Source organism: Trichechus manatus, unplaced genomic scaffold, assembly GCF_000243295.1.
Source record: "Trichechus manatus latirostris isolate Lorelei unplaced genomic scaffold, TriManLat1.0 scaffold00015, whole genome shotgun sequence".
NCBI classification, from domain to species: domain Eukaryota; kingdom Metazoa; phylum Chordata; class Mammalia; order Sirenia; family Trichechidae; genus Trichechus; species Trichechus manatus.
In genome coordinates, this window is record NW_004443951.1 from 9,025,036 (window position 1) to 9,051,236 (window position 26,201).

General features: G+C 38.4%; 1 protein-coding gene across 2 annotated transcripts in view; it reads right to left on the bottom strand.

Annotated features, from left to right (window-relative positions):
• The window catches only part of LOC101345691 (cytochrome P450 4X1), a 92,617-nt gene that overhangs the window by 16,083 nt on the left and 50,333 nt on the right, over nt 1-26,201 (bottom strand). For both annotated transcript variants that reach the window (XM_023727102.1, XM_004371773.2), the window contains exons 4-8: nt 25,786-25,913; nt 20,072-20,199; nt 19,833-19,987; nt 10,258-10,364; nt 9,508-9,698 (exon numbers count right to left, since the gene is read on the bottom strand). In XM_023727102.1, the coding sequence (XP_023582870.1) occupies nt 9,508-9,698; nt 10,258-10,364; nt 19,833-19,987; nt 20,072-20,199; nt 25,786-25,913 (709 nt within the window). The remainder of the gene's footprint in view (nt 1-9,507; nt 9,699-10,257; nt 10,365-19,832; nt 19,988-20,071; nt 20,200-25,785; nt 25,914-26,201) is intronic.

Sequence of the window (26,201 nt, forward strand, 5' to 3'; positions counted from 1 at the left end):
AAAAAAAAAAAAAAAAAAAAAAAAAAAAAGCCAAAATCAAGGAAAACACAGACAAAGCAACAGAAAAATTCAGGAAAATAGTACAGGAACAAAACATCAAGATAAATAAACAATTAAAAATCATACAAAAACGGTAATTAGAAATCCAAAAGATAAATAACAAAATTTCAGAAGTGAGCAACTCGATAGAAGGTTTTAGGAGCAAATTTTAAACAACTGAAGACAGAATCAGTGAGATTGAAGACAAATCCATGGATGTCACTTTGTCTGAGGAAAAATCAGAGAAAAAGAATGAAGAAGAATGAAGAAAAATGAAGAAAACCTAAGAAGTCTGTAGGACACAGTCAAGAGCAAAAATTTGCATGGGATTGGAGTTCCAGAACAGGGGGATAAAATGGAAAACACAGAGAAGATTGTTGAAAATTTGCTGGCAGAAAATGTCACAAATATGAAAAATGAAAAGCTGACCATCCAAGAAGCTCAATGAACACCATATAGGATAGACCCCAAAAGAAAGTGAGAAAGACATATCATAATCTCACTTGCCAAAACCAAAACAAAGAAAGAATTCTGAGAGAAGCTCAAGAAAAACAAAAAGTCACTTACTAAAGGGAAACAATAAGACTAAGCGCTGGTTACTCAGCAGAAACTATGCAGGCAAGAAGGCAATGGGATGACATATATAAAACCTTAAAAGGAAAAAAAAAAAAAACCTGCTGACCAGGAATAACATATTCTTTAAAACTCTCTCTCAAATATGATGGCAAAATTGGGACATTTCCAGATAAATAGAAATTAACAGAATTCATAAAAACCAAATTTACAAGAAATATTAAAGGAGTTCAGTGGTTAGAGAACCAACAACATCAGACAACAACTGGAGTCTAGGACACAGGACAGCATCAGCCAGGTACAAATCTAGGTAAAGAACTTTTAATAATAAAACAAAGCTAAAAGACTTAAAACAGGGAAACAGAGACATCAATATGTAAATGACGACAACGTCAAAACAAAAAGGGGGAATAAATGGTATAGATACAGAACTTTCAAATGGAGAGGAAGTCAAGGAGATGTCAAGTAATAAAAGACTTCTTCAAACTGAGGAAGATAAGGGTAAATTTCAATTTCAAGGGAACCACAAAGAGAGTTAACAAACCTACTTATCAGAATAAAGAAGAAGAAAAACAAAACAAAAAGTTTCAGTAAACACAAAATCTATAATAACAAAAAAAAAAGAAAAGAGAATCCACAAACAAAAGGAACTCAGCACAGTAAAGTAAAAGAAACAAAGAAAATGTCAGCACCACAAAAAAAGCACAATAATATGATAGCAATAAACTCATATCTATCAATAATCATACTGACTGTTAATGGCTTAAATGCACCTGTAAAGAGACAGAGAATGACAGAACGGATTAAAAAGCATGACCAATCAATATGCCACCTACAAGAGACACATCTTAGACACAAAGATATAGATATATTAAAAATCAAAGGATGGAAAAAAATATATCAAGGAAACAGTAACCAAAAAAGGGCAGGAGTGGCAATACTAATCTCAGATAAAATAGGCTGTAAGGCAAAATAAACCATAAAAGACAAGGAAGGACATTATATAATGATTAAAGGGACAAACCACCAAGATGACATAACCTTAATAAATATCTATGCACCCAACAACAGGGCTCCAAAATACATAGAACAAACTCTAACAGCTGAAAAGAGAAATAGTTCCACGATAACAGTACAGACTTCAGCATACCACTCTCAGTAAAGGGCAGAACATCTAGAAAGAAATTCAACAAAGATACAGAAGATCTAAAGGCCACAATGAACCAACTTGACCTCATAGACATATATAGAACACTCCATCCAACAGCAGCGAAGTATCCATTTTTTTCCAACACACATGGAACATTCTCCAGAACAGACCACACTTTAGGCCACAAAGCAACCCTCAAATAAATCCAAAACACTGACATAATACAAAGTGTTCTCTCTGATCACAAGGCCATAAAAGTAGAAATCAATAACAGGAACAGCAAGGAAAAAAATCAAATATATGGAAACTAAATAACATTATGCTCAAAAACAACTTAGTAATAGAAGAAATCAAAGCAGGAATACAAAAAATTCCTAGAATTAAATGAAAATGAACACACACCATACCAAAACCACTGGGACACAGCAAAAGCAATGTTCAGAAGTCAATTTATAGCAATAAACGCACATATCTAAAAAGAAGGGGCCAAAATCAAAATGTTAGCCCTACAACTCAAACACATAGAAAGAGAGCAACAAAAGAAGCTGACAGTCACCAGAAGAAAGGAAATAATAAAGATTAAAGAAGAAATAGAGAACAGAAAAATAGAAAGAATCAACAAGACCAAAAGTTGGTTCTTTGAAAAGATCAACAAAATTGCCAAACCATTGGCCAAACTGACAAAAGAAAAACAGGAGAGGGAGCAAATAACCCAAATAACAAATAAGATGGGTACATTACAACAGACCCAACTGAAATAAAAAGGGTCAGAAGAAATACTATGAAAAATTGTACTCCAACAAATTTGAGAACTTAGAGGAAATGGACAAATTTCTAGAAGCACACTACTTATGTAAACTAACACAAGCTGAGATAGAAAATGTGAACAGACCCATAACAAGAGAAGAGACTGAAGTAGTAAAAAAAAAAAAAAAAAAAGGAAAGAAAAAACTCCCAACAACAACAACAAAAAACCCTGGCCCAGATGGCTTCTCCGGAGAATTCCACCAAACATTCAGATAAGAGCTCACACCAGAACTACTCAAACTATTTCATAGCATTGAAAAGAAAGGAACACTCCCAAATTCATTCTATGATGCCAGCATAACACTGACACCAAAGCCAGGCAAACTACCACCAAAAAAGAAAATTATATACCAATATCTCTCATGATTATAGATACAAAAATTCTCAGCAAAATTCTAGCCAAGAGTATTCAGCATTGTATCAAAAAAATAATACACCATGATCAAGTGGGATTCATACCAGGTATGCAAGGATGGCTTAACATTAGAAAATCAATCAACATAATCTACCACTTAAATATAATAAAAGGAAAGAATCACATGATCATCTCAATCGACTCAGAAAAGGCTTTTGATAAAGTCCAACACAAATTCCTGATAAAAAACTCTCAATAAAAAAGGAATAGAAGGGAAATTCCTCAGCGTAATAAAGGGTATCTGTCTTAGTCATCTAGTGCTGCTATAACAGAAATACCACAAGTGAATGGCTTTAACAAACAGAAGTTTATTCTCTCACAGTCTAGGAGGCTAGAAGTCCGAATTCAGGGCATCAGCTCCAGGGAAAGGCTTTCTCTCTCTCTCAGCTTTGGAGGAAGGTCCTTGTCATCAATCTTTCCCTGGTCTAGGAGCTTCTCATTGCAGGAACCCCGGGTCCAACAGATGTGCTCTGCTCCCAGCACTGCTTTCTTGGTGGTATGAGGTCCCCCTGTCTCTCTGCTCGCTTTTCTCTTTTTATATCTCAAAAGAGATTTACTTAAGACACAGACTAATCTTGTAGACTGAGTCCTGCCTCATTAACGTAACTGCCTCTAATCCTGCCTCATTAACATCATAGAGGTAGGATTTACAACACACAGGAAAATCACATCAGATAACAAAATGGTCGGCAAACACACAATACTGGGAATGATGGCCTAGCCAAGTTGATACACATATTTTTGGGGGGCACAATTCAATCCATGACATTCCACCCTTTGGCCTCCAAAAATTCATGTCCTTTCCATATGTAAAAATATTCACCTCATCATATCATAGCAAGTCTTAAATCAACTCCAAGTCCCAAATCCAAAAATTCCTCTTCATCTGTGAAATCTAGAATACAAGTTATCTGCTTCCAAAGTACAGTGGTGGAACAGGCACAAGCTAGACATTTCCATTACAAATGGGAGAAACTGGAGGGAAAGAAGGGATAATAGGTACCAATCAAGTCAGCAGAACACATTACATTAGCCCTCAAGACTTGAAAATAATCTTCTATTCTCTAAGACCATTTACGCAATGGTCCTGCCCTCCAGACTCTAGGTATTGGCCACACTCTAGAGATTCTTAGTGGAGGGCCCTCAGCCCTGGGCTTCAGCTCCACCTTCCAGACCCACTGGAATGGGAACTCTGCTCCCCCAGCTTTGGGTGGCCTCATTATCCTAGTCCATCTGAGTGGTGACTCTACCCTTTGAGACCCCAGGGGTCATGACCCTACCTTTGAGACTGAGGCAGCTCAGTTTCCTGTGTTCTTGTCTCTTTAACTTCTGCTTCCTGGTTCCTTGGCCTCTCAGCCCCTTGGGCCTCATTGTCCGCATCTGCCCTACTGGAGCAAGTGTTCCAAAGCTCTTTAGCTCCACTGGTAAGTGCCTGCAGACACCAAACTCCACCAGTAAACTCTGGCCAAAAGGAATTCATCTCTCTTTCTCTGTGAGTCGGCAAGCCTATCTCCACTGATAAGTGCCCAGAGGCACCCCATCCACCAGGAAGCCTCCTGCCAAAGGCATTCAGCTCTCTCACTCTGTGGGTTGGCCCCAGTGCTGTCTTGAGCTGGTCTCCTGGTTCTGCTGCTGCTGTTTCTCTGCTGCCATTTCTTTGCTTATTGCAGTCTGTGCTATCTCTAGTGTAACAGCTTTCCTCACTTCCTTCTGAGTCCTCACCAGAATTGTCTTTGATGTTCATAATTCCACCAACAGTCTCTTCAAGGCAATCTAGGCTTTTACTATTAGGCACTTTAAAACTCTTCCAGCCTGTAGCCATTCATAGTTTCAAAACTGCTTCCACATTTTAGGTATCTGTTAGAGCAGCACCCTACTTTCTTGGTACCAAATTCTGTCTAGTTATCTAGTGCTGCTATAAAAGAAATGTCACAAGTGGATGGCTTTAACAAAGAGAAATGCATTCTCTCACAGTCTAGGAGGCTAGAAGACTCAATTCAGGGCACCAGCTCCAGGGGAAGCCTTTCTCTCCGTGTCGCCTCTGGGGGAAGGTCCCTGTCATCAATTTTCCCTTGGTCTAGGGAGCTTCTTTGCACAGTAACCCTGGGTCCAAAAGGCGTGCTCTGCTCCTGGCACTGCTTTCTTGGTGGTATGAGGTCCCCCCATCTCTCTGCCTGCTTCTCTTTTTTATATCTCAGAAGAGATTGACGTAAGACACAACCTAATTTTGTAGATTGAGTCCTGCCTCAGTAACATAACTGTCTCTAGTCCTGCCTCATTAACATCATAGAGATAGGATTTATAACACACAGGAAAATCACATCAGATGACAAAATGGTAGGCAATCACACAATACTGGGAATCATGGCCTAGCCATGTTGATACGTATTTTTGGGGGACACAATTCAATCCATGACAGCACTTATACAAAAGCAACAGCCAACATCATTCTAAACAGACAGAGACTGAAAGCATTTTCCCCTGAGAATGGGAACAAGATAAGGATGCCCTTTATCATCATTCCCATTTAACACTGTGCTGGAAGTCCTAGCTAGAGCTATAAGGCAAGAAAAGAATTAAAGGGCATTCAAATTGGAAAGGAAGAAGTAAAACTATCCCTATTCAGATATGATATGATCCTATACATAAAGAACTCCAAAGATTCCACAAGAAAACTACTGAAACTAACAGAAAGATTCAGCAGAATAGTAGGATACAAGATCAACATACAAAAATCAGTTGGATTCCTATACAACAACAAAGAGAACTTTGAAAAGGAAATCAGGAAAACAATACTATTTATAATAGCCCCTAAAAAGATAAAATACTTAGGAATAAATCTAACCAGGGACATAAAAACATTTACAAAGAAAACTACAAAACACTATTGCAAGAAACCAAAAGAAACCTAAACAAATGGAAAAACACACCATTCTCATGGATAGGAAGACTCAATATTGTGAAAACGTCAATCCTACCAAAGCGATCTACAGATATAATACAATCTCGATCCAAATACCAACAGCATTCTTTAACGTGATGGAAAAACTGATCACCAACTTTATATGGAACAGAAAGAGGCCCAGGATAAGCAAAGCATTACAGAAGAAAAAGAACAAATTAGGAGGCCTCACACTACCTGGTCTCAAAAGCTTATACAGCCATGGTAGTCAAAACAGCCTAGTACTGGTACAACAACAGACACATAGACCAATGGACAGAACTCAGGACCCAGATGTAAATCCATCTACCTGTGGTCAGCTGATCTTTGACAAAGGACCAAAGTCCATTAAATGGGAAAAAGACAGTCTTTTTTAACCAGCAGTACTTGAAAATTTGGATGTCCATCTGTAAAAAAATGTAACAGTACCCATACTTCATACTATACACAAAAACTAACTCAAAATGGATCAAGGACCTAAATATAAAACTTAAAATGATAAAGATCATGGAAAAAAAAATAGGTACAACACTTGAAGCCCTAATACATGGCATAAATACAATACAAACCATAACTGGAAATCCACAAACACCGGAACATAAACCAGATAACTTCGGAGCTCCTAAAAAGTAAACACTTACGCTCATCAAAAGACTTCACCCAAAGAATAAAAAGAGAACCTACAGAATGGGAGAAAATTTTGGCTATGACATATCTGACAAAGGTCTAATCTCTAAAATCTATAGAATACTTTAATACTGAAACAACAAAAAGACAAATAATCCAATTAAAAAATAGGCAAAGGATCTGAACAGATACTTCACCAAAGAAGACATTCAGGCCGCTAACAGATAAATGAGGAAATACTTGCCATCATTAGCCATTAAACCAAAACCTGTTGCTGTCAATTCATAGTGACCCTAAAGGACAGGGTAGAACTGTCCCATAGGGTTTCCAAGGAGTGGCTAGTGGATTCGAACTGCTAACCTTTTGGTTAGCAGCCAATCTCTTAACCACTGAGCCACCAGGGCTCCCAATAGCCATTAGAGAAATGCAATCAAAACTACAATGAGATAACATCTCACCCCAACATTACTCACTCTAATCAAAAAAACAGAAAATAATATTGGAGAGGTTGCAGGGAGACCTGAACTCTTATGCATTGCTGGTGGGAATGTAAAATGGTACAACCACTATGGAAAAGAATAAGATACCTCCTTAAAAAGCTAGAAATACCATATGATTCCGTAATCCCACTCCTAGGAATATATCCTAGAGAAAGAAGACCTGTCACATGAATAGACATATGCACACCCATGCTCACTGCAGCATTACTCACAACAGCAAAAAGATGGAAACAACCTAAGTGCCCATCAACAGATGAATGAATAAACAAATAAGGGTATGTACATACAACGGAGTACTACACCAATGATAAAGAACAATGATGAATCCTCACAACATCTCACAACATGGATGAATCTGGAGGGCATTATGCTGAGTGAAATAAGTCAACCACAAAAAGTCAAATATGGTACGAGACTACTATTAAAAAAAAAACAAGAAGAGGTTTACACACAGGAAAAAAACAATCTTTGATGGTTACTAGGGAGGGGGTGGGGAGGGGAAATCACTAAGTAGATAGTAGACAAGTGCTAACTTTGGTGAAGGGAAAGACTACACACAATATAGGGGAAGTCAGCACAACTTCACCAAGGCAAAGTCATAGACGTTTCCTAGACATATCCAAACACCTTGAGGGACTGAGTTACTAGGGCTGACGGCTGGGGACCATAGTCCTGGGGGACATCTAGGTCAACTGGTATAACATAGTTCATAAAGAAAATGTTCTACATTCTACTTTTGGTGAGTAGCACCTGAGGTCTTAAAAGCTTGTGAGTGGCCGTCTAAGATACATCTATGGGTCCCAGCACATTCGCAGCAAAGGAGAATGAAGAAAACCAAAGACACAAGGAAAATATATAAGTCCAAAGGACTAATGGACCACATGAACTACAGCCTCCACCAGCCCAAGCCCAGAAGAACTACATGGTGCCTGGCCACCATCACTGATGGTTCTGTCAGGGATCATAATAGAAGTTCCCGGGCAGAGCAGGAGAAAAATGTAGAAAAAAACTCAAATTCACAAAAAAAGACCAGACTTACTGATCTGGCAGAAACTGGAGGAACTCCTGAGACTATGGCCCCAGGACACCCTGCTAACTCAGAACTGGGAAAATCCACCTTTCAGTTAAAGATTAGACAAGCCTTTAAAACAAACAATAACACTTGTGAGGAACGTGCTTCTTATTTCAATCAAGTATATGAGACCAAACTGGCAACACCTGCCCAAAAGCAAAGAGGAGAGGGCAGGAAGGGACAGGAAAATTGGATGAATGCACACTGAGAACCCAGGGTGGAAAGAGAAAGGGGAGAGTGCTGACACATTATGGGGACTGCCACCAATGTCACAGAACAATCTGTATATAAAAGTTTTGAATGAAAAACTAATTTGCACTGTAAACTTTCACCTAACACACACACAGACACTCACACACAAAGTCCAAAGCCAATCCTGGTAAGTGAAATTAGTGACAAGGTGGCAGGGTAGGATGTCCACAATGATGGAGCTGCTCATTTGGGTCTTCCTCAGAAAAGAAGTCCCACTTGAACCAAACCCCACACAAATTCTAAGTGGAAGCCTCAGGATCAAGCCTCCATTTCCAATGCACCAGATCCTGGGTGAAGGAAAAAAATGGTCATCTACATACACACCACTGATCAGAAACATGAAATAGGTAATTTATGGATGGGTGAACTTCTTTAGCAAAAGACAAAGGGATATTGGGCCCTCTTGAAAAAGTGGATACTTCTGATTTCACTTATACATATCTTGAAGCACTATGGTTACCAAGTGTCATAAGGCCAATTTGTGACTTACATAGTTTGTTGCCTCAGAATCCATTAATTCCTTCTAGTTTTCCTTTTACCTAGTTTCTGACATATCCAATCCTATCTTGTCACAGTCTCTCAACACTTGTAGTCTCTAACTAGTCCTCCCAACCATACCCCATATGATTTCCTGTGATAGAGACCTCGTTGCTATCTTGTAACTCAGTTTCCCAATGGCTGTAGATATTCCTTGCCCCTCCTGGCTATGCCTCGTATGGATGCCCATGATTATAATTTCTCCCTTTTCCTACACTAATCCACTAAAAAGTTTTAAACTGACCAATAAGACCAGCATGCACTAACCCCAAGACCTCACCCTGAACGCTATACATAAGCCCTCTCCTACAATTCCAACTTGTTGCCTCGTCCTGGGGTGCAACCTCCTGTGTGGCCCTGCATCAAGGCGTGCTGTAACTTCCACTCTGGACCCATGAGTATTAAATTTGATTTGTTTTCTGGCCTTCCTATATGAGTTTCACTTCCTCACACTGCACCTGACAGACCATCCAAGACACCCACAGACCCCCTTTGGATCAAACTTAAAACTTAATACACAAGGTACCAGAAGAAAAAATACAGAAAAATCTCAGGAGAAGACTGGGCTGAAATGTTTAGGGATGCAGATCTTACCAGATGATGGAAGACCCATCCTCCAGGATGCCCCTGATTTCCTCTCGGCATCTCTGCTGGTGCTCCGGGTTCAGGGCCAGGCAGTAGAGGAGCCAGGAGATGCCCCCTGCTGTGGTGTCATGCCCTGCCAATATGAAGGTGTTCACTTCAGACAATAAGTCAGTGTCTGAGAAGATGTCTCCATTTTCAGCCTAGAAAATACAGTAGAGATACTTTTATGCAATGTCAGTTTATAGATGTTTGGAACCCCAACAAAAACAATGGTCTTAAAGAAAAAAATACGGTCTCAAATACGAGTTTCAACTTTAATTCAGTTCAACAAATATGTTGTCTGAGCCACAACTATGCCCATGGCATAAAGAAGACCAAGGTTAGATAAGAAAATCAGGCCCTGCAAAGAGTTCCCCTCAATTATTCAGCCTCCCAGATTTATCTAGATTTATCAGTGCCTCATCCTCATCATTATACCAGCTGATACTGTCATCCATTTTCCTGTGTTTCTCTGATCTATCTTGACATCCCTAAATCCTGTCAAATTAATAAAAATTTAGTCTTATTTGATTCTCTCTAGTGATGGAGTTGCAGAATTCTGTCTTTCCTCAAAACCACATGAAGCCAATCCATCAATTCAAATTATTGTTAAATTTAGTCAGTCAATTTTGCTGAGTCTCTCCACCACACTCCTACTCATCCACCCACCCACATAATTAATTAGCTATTCAAGTAAGCTTAGAAATTTGGCAGATTTACCTGGGCAGAAAGGACAATATCCAGAAAGTCCTGGTACTTCCTCTTCTGAGTATTATCCTGCTTCCTCTCATCCTGGAGGGCTTTCTTTCTGTCCTGGACTATCTTTTCTGGGGTAGAATAATAGTTCCCCATTACCAAAGTGACAGCAAAGTCAATCAAAGTCAAATAAATGGCAAACCATGGCCCATGAATAGCTTCAGATTTTGACTAATTTCCTGAGGTCAGAGTCGGTACATTATATTTAAATAGATTTAAATTTTACAGATACTTCTTTTTCCATCAAATGGATACCCTCTGATCAAAGCTCCAAAGACAAACACAGCAGACAAAAACAGTTTATGTGACTAAACCCATTGTCACAGAGTCGATTCCAACTCATAGCGACCCTATAGGACTTAGTAGAGCTGCTCCATAGGGTTTCCAAGGCTGTAATCCTTATGGAAGCAGACTGCAATATCTTTCTCCTGCAGAGCAGGTGGTGGGTTTGAACTGCTGACCTTACAGTTAGCAGCCGAGTGCTTAATCACTGCACAACCAGGGTTCCTTTGTTTATATCACTAACTAGGCAATCTAATGAAGATGATTTCAAATTTAGATGCAAGTGATCAATCATTCTTTTCTTCCTCAGTCTAAATACCTTATTTTCATGGAAAAGCTATCAAATGAAATCGGGTGAAATGGAAGACAGGCAAAGAAAATTCCAACATATATATAATTGTAGGGCCTGAAATAAAACACAGAACAAAAATAGGAATCAGAACTAATATTTAAAATCATAATACAAGAAAACTTTCTGGAAATAAGAAAATACTTAAATACACATATTGAAAGGGCCCACTCTGTGCCTGGAAAAATCGAAACAGAATGACCAATTCCAATATATATTCTAGCAAAAGTATTAGACATTAAAGATAGCTAAAAAAAAAAAAATCCTCAGAGATGCCAGCCAAAAAGACCAAATAATTTTCAAGGGTAAGAAAATTAGGCTAGCATCATAATTCTTAAGAACAATAATGAAATCAAGGTAACAACAGAGCATTTTTCAAGAAACTCAAGGAAAGAACAAGTGGGTTAAAAATTTTATAGCCAGTCAATCTATCCTTCAAGTATCAACGCTATACAAAAACATTTTTAAACTTGCAAGAACTGTGTTCATGAGCCCCTCCTGAGGAATCTGTAGAGAATGAGCTTCATCTAACCACGAGATTACTAGAAAAACTTCATTAAAGGATCTGAGATGGTCATTTAACAGATTGAACTCTAGATCTAAGAACAGGGACCTAGGTGGAAGAATAATACATAAACATTAAAAGTTAAAATAATGCAACTAAAAATAGAAGAAATAAAGAGAAAAGTAGAATAAGATCCTTACTGACAGAGTAGAACTGCCCCTTGGATTTCCTAGGCTGTAATCTTTATGGGAGCAGACTGCTGCAGCTTTCTCCCATGGAGCAGGTGCGTTTGATTAGCAACTGAGTTCCTAATCACTGCACCATCAGGGCTCCTTTAATTATATAGGTTAATAAGTCAGAATCAAAGGACACAATTTAAAACTGACATGACAGTAACATTTTAAATAAGGAAAAGGGGGAACTAAGGAGCCCACAAAAGAACTAAATACTATGGTATAAACCTTAAATATCAAAAGACATTATACTGAAAAGAGCAAAGAAGACATATCACATAAAGAAAGAAACACAGTAATCATAACATAATAATATGAAATCATTGAGACCAAATATGTCATTTCAGCAAATGGGAATGGGAATGTCTCATTTATCAAAATAAAAAGATTTTCCTATTGACCCATAAAGGAAAACCCAACTATACACTGCATGTAAGAGACACACCTAAAACAAAGTAATTCAAAATGGCTAAAAATAAAGAAATGGGTAAAGTTATACTAGGCAAATGGGAATGATAAGAAAGCAAGGGTTGCAGTCCTTGAAAAAGTAGAAAAAATAGAATTCAAGCAAGAATACCGTTAAATGAGACAAACAAGGTCACTTTTTAATGCTAAAAGCAACAATTACACATAATAGTTATGAATATATACACACCAAAAAACACAACAGTATCCATTTAAAGCAGAAACTACAGGAGATGAAAGGAGAAACAGGCATAATCACACTAACAATAGGAGCCTTTAACAGATGACTCTTAGTACAAGACAGCTCAAGTGAACAAAAGGAAATAAGGATACAGACAATCTAAACAAAACAATCAATAAGGTAGAGCATATGGGGAGAAAAATCAAGCACCATAAAGAATATACCTTCTTCTCAAGAGCACACAGAATATTTACAAAAATCGATCATATATAAAACCAAAGAAAACCTTACTGAGTTCCACAGAGTAGAAATATTACAAATAATACTCTAATCACAAGGTGATAAAACTAGAAATTAAAAAAATTCAAAACCAAAAAGCTCTTATACCTAGAAATTTATAAATCTTCTATTAAGTAATTCTTGGGTGAGAGGAGAATACAAACAGAAATTACAGAATTTCTGAAAAGATAAGGATAATGAAAAGACTATTTATCAAAATATATGGAATATATTTAATCAGTGACCAAGGGAAAATTCATAGCCTTAAATATATATAGCAATAAAAATGAAAGAACGAAAATAAATACATTAAACCCTAACGAAAAAACTAGAAAACAACAAAAACAAAATAAGCCAAATAAAGCACAAAGTAGAAAATAATAAAGAAAATACCAAAAATTAATAAGACAAAGAATAGAAAAACAGTAGACCAAATCAATAAATCAAAAACTTATTTCCTCAGTAGCAGGCAAAATACTAGCTAATTTAAACAAGGATTGAAAGGAACAAAGCAAAAATATACGAAATAAGAAATGACACAGGAAAAAAAATGATACAGAGAAATTTTTTTTAAAGTCAACTTCTATCCAAATAAATTTTAAACCTAAATGAAACAGATAATTTCCTAGAAAACTACCAAAACTAGCCCCAGTAGAGTCTTAAAAGCCTGTGAGCGGCCATCTAAGATACTCCACTGGTCTCATCCCTTCGGGAGCAAGGGAGAATGAAGAGAACAGGATACAAGGAAAAGATTAGTCCGAAGGACTAATTGTCCGCAACTACCAAGGCCTCCACCGGACTGAGTCCAGTACAGCTAGATGGTGCCCGGTACCACCACTGACTGCTCTGAACAGGATCACAACAGAGGGTTCTGGACAGAGCTGGAGAAGGATGTACAGCATAATTCTAACCCACACACACAAAAAAGACCAGATTTACTGGCCTGAAGGAGACTGGGGAAACCCTGAGAGTATGGCCCCACACACCCTTTTAGCTCAGTGGTGAAGTTACCTCCGAGGTTCACCGTTCAGCCTGGGAGTGGACAGCCCCGTAAAACCAAATGAGACTAACGAGGTACAAGAGTCCAGTGACAAGGGCCAGAAAGCAGAAGGGGACAAGGAAGCTGGTGTTAGGGAACCCAAGGTTGAGTAAGGATATTGTTGATGTGTTGTGAGATTGTTAACCATTGTCATAGGGCAACATTTGTAGTTACTGTTAAAAGAGAAACTATTTTGTTCTGTAAGCCTTCATCTTAAGTGAGAATAACAGCACAATTGGAAGAGCATAGTCAATGTCACTGAACCGTGCATGTAGAAATTTTTGAAATGGTATATCTTTGGCTATGTGTATTTTCACCAAAAAAAAAAAAAAAAAGGTTGAGAAGTTAGAGGGTTGATATGTTGTGGGGTTGTTAACCAATGTCATAAAACAACCTGTGTACTTCTGTTTCATGAGAAACTATTTGTTCTGTAAGCCTTCACCTGAGTTACAATAAAAACAAACAAACAAACAAACAAACAAAAACTTGCCCCAGTTGCGACAGAAGACTTAAACAGACAAACTTCACATTTCCATAGAAGAAATACAGAAAGATATCAGGTAATTATCTCCCACTCCCCAAAAAACAGGAGTCTATAAAAATTTTTATTTGTCAGTTTTTCTTACTGTGGGGGCTTGCGTGTCGCTGTGATGCTGGAAACTATGCCATCCGCATTCAAATGCCAGCAGAGTTACCCGTGGTGGACAGGTGTCGGCTGACCTTTCAGACTAAGACAGACTAGGAAAGAAGGATCTGGCAGTCTACTTCTGAAAAGAATTAGCCAGTGAAAACCTTATGAATAGGTGCGTAACACTGTCTGATATACTACAGGAAGATGAGCTCCCCAGGCTGGAAGACACTCAAAAGAGACTGGGAAAGAGCTGCTTCCTCAAAGTAGAGTCAACCTTAATGACGTGGATGGAGTCAAGCTTTTGCGACCTTCATTTGCTGATGTGGCATGACTCAAAATGAGAAGAAAACAGCTGCAAACATCCATTAATAATCAGAACCTGGAATGTACGAAGCATGAATCTAAGAAAATTGGAAATCATCAAGAATGAAATGGAACGCATAAACATCAATATCCTAGGCATTAGTGAGCTGAAATGGACTCATATTGACCATTTTGCATCGGACTATCATATGGTCTACTATGCTGGGAATGACAACTTGAAGAGGAATGACACTGCATTCATTGTCAAAAAGAACATTTCAAGATCTATCCTGAAGTACAATGCTGTCAGTGATAGGATGATATCCATATATCTACAAGGAAGACCAGTTAATATGACTATTATTGAAATTTATGCAACAACCACTAAGGGCAAAGATGAAGAAACTGAAGATTTTTACTAACATCTGCAGTCTGAAATTGATCGAACATGCGATCAGGATGCATTGATAATTACTGGTGGTTGGAATGTGAAAATTAGATACAAAGAAGAAGGATCAGTAGTTGGAAAATATGGCCTTGGTGACAGAAAGGATGCGGGAGATCGCATGATAGAATTTTGCAAGACCAAGGCCTTCTTCATTGCAAATACCTTTTTTCACCAACATAAACAGCAACTATACATGCAGAACTCGCCAGATGGAATACACAGGAATCAAATCGACTACGTCTGTGGAAAGAGACGATGAAGAGGCTCAATATCATTAGTCAGAACAAGGCCTGGGGCTGACTGCAGGACAGACGATCAATTGCTCATATGCAAGTTCAAGTTGAAGCTGAAGAAAATTAGAACAAGTCCATGAGAGCCAAAATACAACCTTGAGTATATCCCACCTGAATTTAGAGACCATCTCAAGAAGAGATTTGACACGTTGAACACTAATGACCAAAGACCAGACGAGTTGTGGAATGACATCAGGACATCACACATGAAGAAAGCAAGAGGTCATTAAAAAGACAGGAAAGAAAGAAAAGACCAAAATGGATGTCAGAAGAGACTCCGAAACTTACTCTTGAATGTTGAGTAGCTAAAGCAAAAGGAAGAAATGATGAAGTAACAGAACTGAATAGAAGATTTCAAAGGGCAGTTCGAGAAGACAAAGGAAAGTATTATAATGACATGTGCAAAGAGCTGGAGATAGAAAACCAAAAAGGAAGAACACACTCGGCATTCCTCAAGCTGAAAGAACTGAACAAAAAATTCAAGTCTCGAGTTGCAATAGTGAAGGATTCTACGGGGAAAATATTAAATGACCCAGGAAGCATCAAAAGAAGATGGAAGGAATACACAGAGTCACTATACCAAAAAAAATTGGTCAATGTTCAACCATTTCTGGAGGTAGCACATGATCAGGAACCGATGGTACTGCAGGAAGAAATCCAAGCTGCACTGAAGGCATTAGCAAAAAACTAGGCTTCAGGAATTGAGGAAATATCAATTGAGATGTTTCAACAAATGGATGCAGTGTTGAAGTGATCACTCATCTGTACCAAGAAATTTGGCAGACAGCTTCTTGGCCAAACAGAGATCCATATTTATGCCTATTCCCAAGAAAAGTGATCCAACTGAATGTGGAAATTATTAAACAATATCATTAATATCACACACAAGTAAAATTTTGCTGAAGATCATTCAAAAGTGGCTGCAGCAGTATATCAACAGGAAACTCCCAGAAATTCAAGCCGGATTCAGAAGAGGATGTGGAAGAAGGGATGTCATTGCTGATGTCAGATGGATCCTGGCTGAAAGCAGAGAATACCAAAAAGATGTTGTCATGGATTAAATTGTGTCCCCCAAAAATATGTGTCAACTTGGTTAGGCCATGATTTCCAGTATTGTGGTTGTCCTCCATTTCGTGATTGATACAGTTTTCCTATATGTTGTAAATCCTAATCTCTGCCTGTGGTTAATGAGGCAAGATTAGACTACGTTGAAGAGGATTAGGGTGAGATGTAACACCCTTATCTAGGTCACATCCCTGATCCAATGTAAAGGGAGTTTCCCTGGGGTGTGGCCTGCACCCCCTTTTATCTCTCAAGAGATAAAAAGAAAGAGAAGTGAGCTGAGAGCTTGGGACCTCATACCACCAAAAAAGAAGCACTGGGAGCAAAGCATGTCCTTTGGACCTGGAGTTCCTGCTCAGAGAAGCTCTTAGTCCAGGGGAAGATTGATGATGAGGACCTTCCTCCAGAGCTGACAGAGAAAGCCTTCTCCTGCAGCTGACACCCTGAATTTGGACTTCTAGTCTATTAAACTGTGAGAAAATAAATTTCTCTTTGTTAAAGCCATATACTTGTGGTATTTCTGTTATAGCAGCACTAGATAACTAAGACAGATATTTTCCTATGTTTTATTGATTATGCAAAGGCATTTGACTGTGTAGATCGTAACAAATTATGGATAACATTGAGAAGAATGGGAATTCCAAAACACTCAATTGTGCTCTTGAGGAACCTGTACACAGATCAAGAGGCAGTCATTCGAATAGAACAAGGGGATACTGTGTGGTTTACAGTCAGGAAAGGTGTGCGTCAGGGTTGTATCCTTTCATGATACCTATTCTATCTGTATGCTGAGCAAATAGTCCGAGAAGCTGGACTATATGAAGAAGAATGGGGCATCAAGTTCAAAGGAAGATGCTTTAACAACCTGCGTTATGCAGATGACACAACCTTGCTTGCTGAAAGGGAAGAGGACTTGAAGCACTTACTGATGAAGATTAAAGACCACAGCCTTCAGTATGGATTACACCTCAACATAAAGAAAACGAAAATCCTCACAACTGGATCAATAAGCAGCATCACGATAAATGAAGAAAAGACTGAAGTTGTCAAGGATTTCATTTTACTTGGCTCCACAATCAACGCCCATGGAAGCAGCAGTCAAGAAATCAAAAGATGCATTGCACTGGGCAAATCTGCTGTAAAAGATTTCTCTAAAGTGTTGGAAAGAGAAGATGTCACCTTCACTAAGGTGCACCTTACCCAAACAATGGTGTTTTCAGGTGTCTCATACGCATGTGAAAGCTGGACGATGAATAAAGAAGACTGAAGAAGAACTGACCAAGTGGGATGCAAAGGAGGCTCAACATTAGGAACTCTGCTAATATAATTCACCATACTAACAAGTCTAAGGAGGAAAATCATGATTCTTTTCAATAATGTTGAAAAATCCTTTGACAAAATTCAATAACAATTCCTAACGAAAAGAAGAAAATAGAGATGAAAATAGTGAGGTGGATCCTTATAATAATGTTCCCAATAAATCATGTCTTCCTGTGTCCTAGCTCCTTTACAATGTGATGTTTTCGTTCTTCTCACCAGGAAGTGGAATCTATGTCTCCACATCTTTGAAGGCCTTATGACTTATTTAGGCCAATAGAATATAGCACAAGTGATATTCTGAGACTTCTGGACCTGGGCCTTAAGCAGACTTGTAGTTTCCTTTTTTGCCCTCCTTGAGTCCTGAGCAATCAGCTAAAGAAGTCCAGGCTATCCTGCTGGGAATGGTGATGGTGTGTGTGGGGGCAGGGGGAGGGCACATGGAGAGAGGCCATAAGAAGAAAGAGAAAGAACCTGTATTCCAACCAACAGAGCTGAGGAATAAAAAATGTGAGCAAGGACATCTTGAATCCTCCAGCCCAAACTGCCACCAAGTAAACCATCCCAGCTAACATCATATGAAGCAGAAATTAGCTGTACAAGCTGATCCCTGCCCAGCCAACTCACAGAATTGTAGCCAATAAAATGGTTGTTTTAAGTTACTAGGTTTTGGGGGTGGTGGTTTATTTTATTTTTCAGCAATAGATAACTCATACAGTTGGATACTTCCTTAACATGATATTATATAAATGTAAATTTATCTATCTATTTATTTATTCATTTATTCCTCAATCCAAACCCACTGTCTTACTTAAATGGGGGAAATTCCAGGCATTTTCACTATGGTCAATAACAAGGCAAGGATGTCCACCATCTCTACTTCTACTTAACTTTTTGCTGGAGCTATTAGCCAATGCAATTAGACAAAAGAAAACAATTAGAAGCATATGAATTAGAAAAGAAGTAAAACCATCTTTATTTGCAGATGACGTGACAGTATACCTGGAAAACCCTAGAGAATTAATAAAAGAACTACCTAAAACAAGAATTTAGTATTCTCTTACCTTGCTGAACTCTTTTACCATGCAAATATTAATAGCTTTCATATATACAAATAAACAGAAAATCTAATGGGAGAGAAAACCCAATTTACAACAGCAACAAAAAAAGATAAAGTACATAGGAATAAACTTAACAATTAATGTACAATACTTACATGAAGAAAACTATTTAAAAAAATCTGAAAGACTCAAAAATAAACTTGAATATATGGAAAGATATCTTGTTCTTGGATAGGATGTCTCAACATCATCAAGACATCAGTTTCTCCTAGGTTAATTTATAAATTTAATGTATTCCCAATAAAAATACCAAAAACTTTCTTCCGGAGCTAGACAAGTTGACACTAAAGTTCATACAGAAAAATAAACATGTAAAACTATTAAGAAAAGAATGGAAAGAACGAGCTACGTAGTATATTAAAACATACTACAAAGTCTCTATAATTAAAGCAGTGTGATTTGAGTACATGAATAGACAGACCAATAGATAGAATAGAAAGTCCAGAAATAGATCCAAGTACATATGCCAATTTAGAATATGCTAAAGGTGGTATCTCAAATCACTGGAAGAGATGAGCTAATAAATAATGATAATTCTGGATGTATCATGGCATTCATGAAAAGTAATGTTGAATTGCTTGGAAAGCTTAATCTATTTCAATTTTTATGTTTATGTTTTGCTAAATCTATTTATTTTTGAATCAAGTTTCTTTTGAAATTCACATTCATGTTTATTCTGTCCCCCTATTCATTCCATGTTGTCATTAATACTGCAATCACTGTGCAAAAACCCCTATGCCATGTATGTTTTGAAATCTTAAATGCCCACTTATTATATCTGTACCAATAATAATCGTACATAACAAAAACTCTATAATATATAGAAATGTTCTGATAAGATTAACTACTACTATGGATGTAGCAACCTCTTCCAAAAGACTCAAGTTGTCTTACTTTTGAGCGGTGCCCATATAAAAGCTCAATTAAGAATAATAATTATTTCTCTTTTCACATTGAGGCCTAACACTTTAGATAGACACACTATGATCATGACAGCGTGTGGACTCGGACAACCCAAATCCAAGAAATACCTGTATACTGGTGTAGCACTTGGCGTAACTCCTGGAAGCGGTGGCCCTCTGGGCTGAAATTAAAAATTATGTCATGGTGATGCAAGAAACTGTACATGCGGTAAAAGATGATTTTGCTGAGTTCAAACATTGCTTTTACGTAAGGGTCATTGGTGCTAGAAGAGAAAGTTGAGACAATGTGTTAATAAGTGACTTAAATAATGGTTCGCAAGTATCTTTTTTGTTCTCTTGTCACTGACCCGTTTATCTGGCAGTTGGTCTCCTGGGTGAAAGCACATTTCAAGAGTATGTCCAGGGTCATCAAGTTGATGTGTTCAGAGACCTCCACAGTTGTGTGGTGAGTGATTAACATCTTCTCCCACTTATCCTGGCATAGGAAATCAAGGTCAGCATCATCACCATCATCAAACTGCCTTTTTTTTTTTGACAGTTCCTCCATGTCCCCTGCCCTTATGCTTTAAAGGAGACAACCCTGACCCAGCAGGAACCAAAGGTCGTATAAGTAAATAAGTCGACTGCTTACTTTGGGCATGAGGAAGGGGAAAATATACCCAGCTGGATGGGAAAGAGCATGGAGGAAACAGTCTGAGTTAAGGATCTGTGGCCTTTCAATTATTACCATGACTCTGCTTTAAAATAGTTCATTAAAATGGACAATTTGATACAAGACACATAATTATAAGAAGTTTCCCCAGTGCTTCTTCCAGGTTCAGTCCCCAGACTGCTAGAAACCCTGTTACTGCTTTCAACCACCAAAATCACACTAAATTTGGAACTTTTCAAAGACATTTTTGGATTCAGAAATGGAGGACAGAGAGACGCTACGAACAGGAGCAACTTGAGGGGAGTTGGTTCTCAGCCAAGCTACTGTCTGTACCCACTCTAAATAAACAAACAACAACAAAAAAAAAACAGCTGCAATCAAGTCCATTCTGACACACTCTATGAGGGTCAGAGTAGAACAGTGTTCCACAGAGTTTTCGATGCCTGATTTTTTGGAATAGAACACCAGATCTTTCTTCCAAGGTGCTTCTGGGGGGGTCTGAACCACCAACCTCTTGGTTAGTAGCCAAGCACTTAACCATAAGCGCCACCCAGGGACTACTGTGCCCATTCTACATACTGTTGTTGTTGTTAGGTGCCTTCAAGTCAGTTCCAACTCATAGCAACTTTATGTACAACAGAACAAAACACTGCCTGGTCCTGCACCATTCTCACAGTCACTGATATGTTTGAACCATTGTTGCAGCCACTATGTCAATCCATCTCGTTGCGGGCCTTCCTCTTTTTCGCTGACCCTCTGCTTTATTAAGCATGATGTCCTCCTCCAGGGACCGCTCCCTCCTGATAACATGTCCAAAGTATATGAGAAGAGTCTCACCATCCTCGCTTCTAAAGAGCATTTTAGCTGTACTTTTTCCAAGACAGATTTGTTTGTTCTTCTGGCAGTTTATGGTATATTCAATTTTCTTCGCCAACACCATAATACAAAGGCATCAATTCTTCGGTTTTCCTTATTCATTGTCCAGTTTTTGCATCCATAGGAGGCAAGTGAAAATACTGTGGCTTGGGTCAGGCACATCTTAGTCCTTAAGGCGACATCTTTGATTTTTAACACTATAAAGAGGTCTTTTGCAGCAGATTTGCCCAATGCAATACATCATTAGATTTCTTGACTGCTGCTTTAATGGGCATTGATTGTGGATCCAAGTAAAATGAAATCCTTGACAACCTCAATATTTTCTCCATTTATCATGATGTTGCTTATTGGTCCAGTTGTGAGGATTTTTGTTTTCTCTATGTTGAGGTGTAATCCATACTGAAGGCTGTGGTCTTTGATCTTCATCAGGAAGTGCTTCAAGTCCTCTTCACTTTCAGCAAGCAAGGCTGTATCATCTGTGTATCACAGGTTGTTAATGAGTCCTCCTCCAATCCTGATGCCACGTTCTTCTTCATATAGTCCTGTTCCTCAGATTAATTGCTCAACATACAGTTTAAATAAGTATGGTGAAAGGATACAACCCTGATGCACACCTTTCCTGATTTTAAACCACACAGCATTCCCTTGTTCTCTTTGGACAACTGTCTCTTGGTCTCTGTACAGGTTCCACATGAGCACAATTAAGTGTTCTGGAATTCCCATTCTTTGCAATGTTATCCATAATTTGTTATGATCCACACAGTCAAATGTCTTTGCATAGTCAATAAAATACAGGTAAAAACATCTCTCTGGTATTATCTGCTTTCAGCCAAGATCCATCTGACATCAGCAATGATATCCTTCGTTCAACGTCCTCTTCTGAATCTGGCTTTAATTTCTGGCAGTTCTCTGTCTATGTACTGCTGTAACCATTTTTGAATTATGTTTAGCAAAATTTTACTTGCATGAGATATCAATGATAATGTTCAATAATTTCTGCATTCCATTGTATCACCTTTCTCTGGGATAGGCAAAAATATGGACCTCTTCCAGTTGGTTGGCCAGGTAGCTGTCTTCCAAATTTCTTGGCGTAGATGAATGAGTGCTTCCAGGGATGCATCTGTTTGTTGAAACGTTGCAAATGATATTCCGTCAATTCTTGGAGCCTTGTCTTTCACAAAAGCCTTAAGTGTAGCTTGGACTTCTTCCTTTAATACTGACAGTTCTTGATCATATGCTACCTCCTGAAACAGTTGAACGTCAACCAATTCTTTTTCGTACAGTGATTCTGCGTATTCCTTCCATCTTTTTTTGATGCTTCCTGCAGCCTTCAATATTTTGCCAAAGAATTCTTCACTATTACACCTTGAGGCTTGAATTTTTTCTTCATTTCTTTCAGCTTGAGAAATGCTAAGCATGTTCTTCCCTATTGATTTTTTAACTCCAGGTGTTTACACATTTCATTATAATACTTTACTTGTCTTCTTGAACCACCCTTTGAAATCTCATATGCAAGTTCAAGTTGAAGCTGAAGAAAATTAAACCAAATCCACAAGAGCTAACGTACAACCTTTAGTATATCCCACCTGAATTTAGAGACCATCTCAAGAAAAGATTTGACACACTGAACTCTAATGACTGAAGACCATATGAGTTGCGGGATGACATCAAGGACATCTTACGTGAAGAAAGCAAAGGGTCATTAAAAGACAGGAAAAAAAAGAAAGGACCAAAAATGATATCAGAATAGACTCTGAAACTTGGTCTTGAATGTAGAGTAGCCAAAGTGAATGGAAGAAACGATGAAGTAAAAGACTTGAACAAAAGATTTTAAAGGGTGGCTCAAGAAGGCAGAAGTATTATAATGAAATATGTAAAGACCATTCTACTGCCCACAAAAAGGCCCACTCATACTGCCTGAAATGTTTTGCTTGACTTTGTTAAACTGCCACAAAGTCCTCAGTTGAAAATTTTTTGCAATAACAAGCAGCCTTTGTGTAAAAATACAAATAAATCTAAATGTTTATGTTCAGCTCAACCTACATTTGTTGAATGCTTATAGGCACTATGCTAGGTACTAAGGACTCAGAGACGCTGAATAAAAAGCAGAGATTGTTTTAAACATTTACTGTCAATTACTTCATTTTACTTGGATCCACAATTAACACCCATGGAAGCAGCAATCAAGAAATCAAACTACGCATTGCATTGGGCAAATCTGCTGCAAAAGGCCTCTTTAAAGTGTTAAAGAGCAAAGATGGCACTTTTAGGACTAGGGGGGGCCTGACCCAAGCCATGGTGTTTTCAATAGCCTCATATGCATGCGAAAGCTGGACGATGAATAAGGAAGACCGAAGAAGAACTGACACCTTTCAATTATGTATGGTGTTGGGGAAGAATATTGAATATACCATGGACTGCCAAAAGAACGAACAAATCAGTCTTGGAAGAAGTATAGCCAGAATGCTCCTTAGAAGTGAGGATGGGAAGACTTACACTCACATACTTTGGACATATTATCAGGAGAGAGCACTCCCTGGAGACGGACATCATGCCTGGTGAAATAGAGGGTCAGAAAAAAGAGGAAGACCCTCAACAAGATGGATTGACATAGTGCCTGCAACAATAGGCTCAAGCATAACAACGATCACGACAATGGCGCAGGACTGGGCAGTGTTTCATTCTGTTGTATATCAAGTTGGAACTGACTTGATGGCACCTAACAACAAGTGTCAGTTGTTTAATCAGATAACTTTCACCTTGAATTAGGTAAGTTTTACTGGATAAAAATGGAGACTTTAGAAGAAATGAGAGCAAAGGCCAGGCTTTAAAGCTTGAGGCACTTGGAAACAATTCAGCAGATGCAGAACTTGTCAAAGGGATTTCAGGGAAGTGTGCGATTGAGAAATGAGGAAGGCAGAAATAGGGTATAGAAATAAAGATACAACTCAGCTACAACCACTGGATGTTTTAAAATTGTGCTTAGAGCTGAACAGCATCAGAATCGGAAGAGGATGCTCTCCTCCCTCCCTAGCCTGTACTATCTAGCTCTCTGCATTGAGAATTCACAAAGGTAGTATCACCACAATCCCAGCAGACTTCTGGTTAAATCTGTTTCTGTGAGCTTGGCTGAAAACCTAATCAAGAAGCTGGTTACAGTGATTCCATTTGGCAAAATGGATGAGATTGCAGATGAGGGTGGAGGGAGACTTTGGCTTTGTGTGTGATGTTTGAAATGTTTCTGATGAAATTGTATTAATGAATTACTTGTCTAATTTTAAAATAAATATGATTTAAAAATTAAAACTAACATACAAATGGAGTTTTGGAATAGAACTCGTTTATAAGTCAGGGACTGCTCATAGGAATGCTCCTCTGCAATGTCCTCCTTCCCCTTTGGAGGGTGCAGATCAGCTCCTAACGATTCTCCACCACCTACAGAGGGAAACTTGCATCTGCTGACTTTAATCTAGACACTTATTCTTTACTATTGTTTTTTTATTTTGTTGTTTTTGAGAATATACACAGCAAAACATACACCAATTCCACTGTTTCTACATGTACAATTTAGTGACACTGATTACATTTGTTGAGTTGTGCAACCATTCTCACCCTCCTTTTCTGAGTTGTTCTTCCATGATTAACTAAACTCACTGCTCCCTAAGGTTCCTATCTTGCTGTTGTCACTTGATCCCGTGTACATAGTTCTTAAAGAGCTTAATGCTCAAGGCAGACATTTTCTACTAGTTAAGGTAAACTATTGTTTGGTTTTAAGAAGATTTCAGGGGATATTTTTGGTTTAAGTTTTAAAGATTATCTCAGGGCAACAGTATTAGGGATTTAGACATTTATTCTTTGCTATGTCTTTTATGGCCTTGATTGAAGGCAAGTCCATTCCAAACTCCAAATCTTTGTTCAGGCCAACTCACTCCAACTAGAATTCTCTCATCGACATTATCCATGCAAGGAGCCTAGGTGGCGCAGTGGTTAAAGCTCTAGGCTGCTAACCAAAAGTTCAGTGGTTTGAACCCAGCAGTCACTCTGTGGGATAAAGATGTGGCAGTCTGCTTCCTTAAAGATTTCAGCCTTGGAAACCCCATAGGGCAGTCCTGCTCTGTCCTAGAGGGTCACTATGAGTCGAAATCGACTTGATGGCAATGGGTTTATTATCCATGCATTCAAGTCCTGCTCAAGTTTCATGGCAAATTTGAGTCTCCTCTCACATCTGAAGCTGCCACCTCTGCTCCTTGCTTCCTCACCTCTCACCTATGCACTTACCTTCTGAATCTTACCAGTTTACTACCTTGATCTTAAAATATATCTAAGACAGAGACCTAGACCGTCCATTTTTATCTCCCAAGGAACTTAGCAAAGGCTTTCATAGACACCTGTTGCCCAGTCAGTACTTGTACACTGATTAATTTCTAGAAATCATTGTCTTTTGATTTTCACTACCCACTAAACATATGCCTAATACATTCCCTTTTGGAGGCATTTTACAATGCACCAGAGCACCCCCATCCCTTCACTTACCAGCATTGTGTTCACAGAATGGATCATCACCTCAACATATGGTTTCAGGATGTTCAAGTGGAATCCAGGGGTTAGTAGGCGGCGATGCTGGAACCACTTGGGTCCATCTAGATTCAGTAGTCCTTGGCCTTGAGAAATAAAAAGCACACAACCTCATGCCATTTAATTAGATGAGATGAAGGAGAGGTGAGGAACAGAGATAGCAAAGAGTGACCATGATGCATAGGTGCTTGTGAAATAGTGAAATATCAGAGCAGTGTTGGTATATTAGGATTGAGGTGAGCTTTATATCTGGGCATGGGTGTATTTAACATTGTTAGAAATACCCCAAGTTTCGAGATCTGATAAAATATGGGTGCTAATCCTGAAATCATCAATTACTACTCTCAAAGAGAGAAATTGATAGCAGATATCTT